This window comes from Fulmarus glacialis, unplaced genomic scaffold, assembly GCF_000690835.1.
Source record: "Fulmarus glacialis isolate BGI_N327 unplaced genomic scaffold, ASM69083v1 scaffold22362, whole genome shotgun sequence".
Taxonomy (NCBI): domain Eukaryota; kingdom Metazoa; phylum Chordata; class Aves; order Procellariiformes; family Procellariidae; genus Fulmarus; species Fulmarus glacialis.
The window spans coordinates 67,583-71,577 of record NW_009198906.1 but is presented as its reverse complement, the minus strand read 5'-3'; the positions used below and the strand labels follow the sequence as shown (position 1 = coordinate 71,577).

Genomic DNA, 3,995 nt, shown 5'->3' with positions numbered 1-3,995 from the left:
TGTTTGCGCAGCACTTGTCTTGACGCTTGGATTAAACTTGAAGTTATAATACTGATTCCTGAGCATTTTTTGCTACTGTTCAATCACATATATATGCATACAGTTGTGCTCTATAGTATATGTAATGGAAGCATCACACTGCCCAGAGATCTTAAAATAATCTTTATCAGAAATATTGTGACATATTTTAGCATAAAAGATTATAACCGAGTACTTTTTTCTTTTGTCCCACAGAGGCGAACTATGCAAGTAGCACCAGAATTCCTCTCCCTGGTGACGGACCAGCTATTCAGTCAAACAGTTCAGCACCATCCAAGCAAACTGTTCTATCTTGGCAAGCTGCAATTGATGCTGCTAGACAAGCAAAGGCTGCCCAAAATATGAGTACCACCACAACCCAGCCTGTAGGATCTCTGTCCCAAAGAAAACGCCAGCAATATGCCAAGAGCAAAAAACAGGGTAATACGTCTAATAGTCGGCCACCCCGTGCCCTTTTCTGTTTATCCCTCAACAACCCAATACGAAGAGCCTGCATTAGTCTAGTAGAATGGAAGTATCCTTTGATGCAGTTTCATTTTTACCATCAGTTCCTTGCGTTTTCTGAATGTATCAAGGGGATTGTTTTACAGCATCTCATAGCATCACAGCTAACACAGTTTGCTTGCACGTGTGGGTAACTGTCATTAATGTTGATGGTCGTTAATTTTGCTTAAATTGCTGTTAAAGATATCCTCTTAATTTATGTCATAATGACATAGAATATCATTTTACTGAAGTAGTTCAAAGTCGGAGAAGAGCTTATAGCTGTTCCTTTTTTCTTGGAGGAAATGGGGTAACATTTTCAGAGCTTTTTAAAGTTACAAGCTTACATTACATTCCAGCAAATCTCTGTATTGCATTTGTTGTCCTTCCAGATAAGGTTGAATGGATAGGAGTGCATCTAGCAGTGTTAATTGGGAGATGACTTAAGATGTCAAACCTGTATCTTCCATATTGCAATTTGGTGTATTGCCATCAGGGCAAATGAGTCAGATGTAGAAATCTTTTAAAAAAGATTATTTTTCCAAGTACTAAAAGTAAGGAAGATTTCTTAGTTAAGCCCAGGACTCACTCTAAGTACATACAAGTATCTGAAATATATTAATCTTCTGAACTTTTACAACATATGTCTACCACCACACATATTTGGAAGCATCTACATCTGTAGATAAGAGATCAGATATACTGGCCTGTCTTCATGATGACCTGTATGCTGGGAAGGATTGCTTTATCTTTAGTTCAGCGATTGCGATGTGGAAGTACGTGGATTTCTTTGGCAGAACTGATAGCATGTTGATTTGGTATATTATTTAATTCTCAAGAAAAGATTTGAAATACAAAATAGTTTTGTTGAGGTATGAGGAGAGAAATGTTTGCCTATTAGCCATGGCAACATTCCTGTAATAGGGAACAGCTGTTCAAGAGAGTAGATTACTGAAGTAAAACTCACTTTGTTACTTTAAACAGAACAGCCAACCTGGCAATAGGAACTGTTGCTCATTTATAGGGCTTGTTTTTTTCAATTCTTTGAACATAATTCAATTGCAAATTAAAGATTCTGCTTTCATTTAAACTGGTAGAAGTCCAACTAATTTCAGTAAATTGGCCTCTCCTTGGCTAAGGTCAGTTAAATGAAATTATTATGGATCTAGAGTGGAATAACTCAGGGCAGAATTTGTCCCAGTAGCACTACATCATAAAACAAGGTTGTCAATCTTGCGCTGGTATGATTTGTTCATTTCGGTCTGGAGAATGCTGCATGTTAAGATGTGTGTTGTAACTTTATTTTGTACACAACACAGCACTTATTGATGTTGATAGGCTTTGTGAACATAAACTCAGCCCTTGAGGTGACAAACTTTTTGTAGGTCAACAAAATTTAACAGATCTTAAGGGGCACATGGGCTTTGTAGGAGGTTTTTTTTCAGGAAAAATATTTTAAACTGACAAAAATATGCTTCTGAGTATATTCAGTACTCTTCCCTCAGTCTTTTATGGGACTCTTATGGACGCATATCAGGAAGTTGTGCATTGAATTGGGGAAAGGATGTCAAAAAACATAGCTAAAGCCCAAAATACTCCCTTTCCAAACTTCCATGAATAGGTTCATCTGGGTACCTCTGTGTTTGTAGTTACAAGAAAATAATGAGATACTTTGGGGGAAAGGCAAATTAACGATAAACTGAAGGATGAACTTCATAGGCATGAATTTTAAGAAGTATTTTTCTTTCTGGAAGACAAAAGGTATCTCCAGGTTTTAACTGCTGTCATCCAGATATGGTATAAAAAGTGCAGCTGCAGTTCATGCTATTGTCAGTGCGAAAGCCTATAGCCTCTCAGTATGCATGGCTGCCAAGCAGGTAGTGATTTCTATTGCTCAGTCTACTCACCCAAACATTCATCTGTCCTGGCCAAAGCAAAATTGTTCAGAAGTCCAGCTGTCAGGGACATGAAGAGGAGCTCAGAATTTTCCTGTGTCTGTTGTACAGCTTTCCAGCTCTCATACAGGAGAACAGTTGTGATTTGCTGCAACTCTTTCTCATATCCTACCACGGACTAGATCCCAAATGATTTTCCTGTTTGGACAAACACATTTCTGTTAACATTAATGAGACTTATGGGACCATATGAGGACAGAAGAGCTCAATAAGTGTTCCTTACCCATCATGGTGACCCATGTATTGATTTAAGAGTGTGTAATTATATTCATCTCTGGAATTTAATATGAAGTGCTCTGTGGCAGCAAGAGTAATGGTCTTCTCTTTTTTTCAAAAAGAAGAGGATGTTGAAAGATCACTGTTATGGAAAATAATATGGTATAATGATATAACTAAAGGTGATGAAGTGTTTGTCACAGTTATCAGTCAACTGATTGCCTTAAAAGTAAGACTTGTTTTACAAGTGTTGATGCTGAAAGGAGAACTAGACTTAAAAGTTTGTAGATACTCATAATTCATGAATTCCTTAACAAAATTTTCCAGACCATTTGACATATTTATACTACTGTCTATTTTTGCCAATTGTGTGGCCTTAGCTGTTTACATCCCATTCCCAGAAGATGATTCTAATTCAACTAATCATAATTTGGTAAGTACTCTCAAGTTTTTTATTTTATATTTGTTTGCTGTACTTTTAAGTTGATGGTCATGATTAGCTGCTAGTATTTGAGACTGTATTAAGTATAGATAATTTTAGTTAAAAAAAAAATTGATATATAGTGATACTTTAAAATAAAATGTATATGGAATTGCTTTGGGTTTTTTTCCTGTTTTAATATGCGCTCCCTTATGTCATGTGTTTAAAATAAGATTTTTCAGCAGTGATATTCTTTGGAGGTGGATGTACATTAATATTATGCTTCATGTACATATATATTTGTGTGCTATAAAAACTTTAATTTGAATTTCTATTGCTTATATTGATTAAATATATTTACTAGCTGTTACTGTGTTTCTGACACTTGTTTCAGTCCTTCTGAAGTTTTACTGCCTTTCCTAGTATACTTGTCTAGTCTGTTTTCAATTTTTAATGGTGTTATTTAGCTCTATATTTTACTAGATATTTTAGTTTTTAATGAGAGGATGGTGGGAAATTTACATTAATACATTTTAAAGTAATAGTAACATCAATGTGAATTTTAAAAGCAGTCACTGCTGGTATAAGTGGCCTTTCAAAAAGGGATGGTACTGCAGTAAGTAGTGTGTAGAGATGTATTTCAATTGAAAACAGCATATTAGCATTGTGCTTGAAAACATATAATGAAAACGAATTTTGTCTTAATTCTCTATTCTCTTAATTCTTTATTTTATTAAAACTTATAAAGTCTACCACACTCAAGGGTAATATTGAATTACATTGCAATGATTTCATTGTTTATACTAAACACCATCTTGAAATAGTGGAGTTCAGTGGTCCTGTGCGCTCAAAATCTGCACGTGACTTCTTTTTCGGGGGGG

General features: G+C 35.4%; 1 protein-coding gene across 1 annotated transcript in view; it reads left to right on the top strand.

The window, feature by feature from the left end:
* Positions 1-234: 234 nt before the first annotated feature.
* The window catches only part of LOC104073350 (voltage-dependent L-type calcium channel subunit alpha-1D-like), a gene marked incomplete at both ends in the record, with an annotated part of 70,805 nt that continues 67,044 nt past the window's right edge, over positions 235-3,995 (top strand). Inside the window, 2 exon segments of the mRNA XM_009573071.1 lie at positions 235-553; positions 3,021-3,126. Of these exon segments, the coding sequence (XP_009571366.1) occupies positions 235-553; positions 3,021-3,126 (425 nt within the window).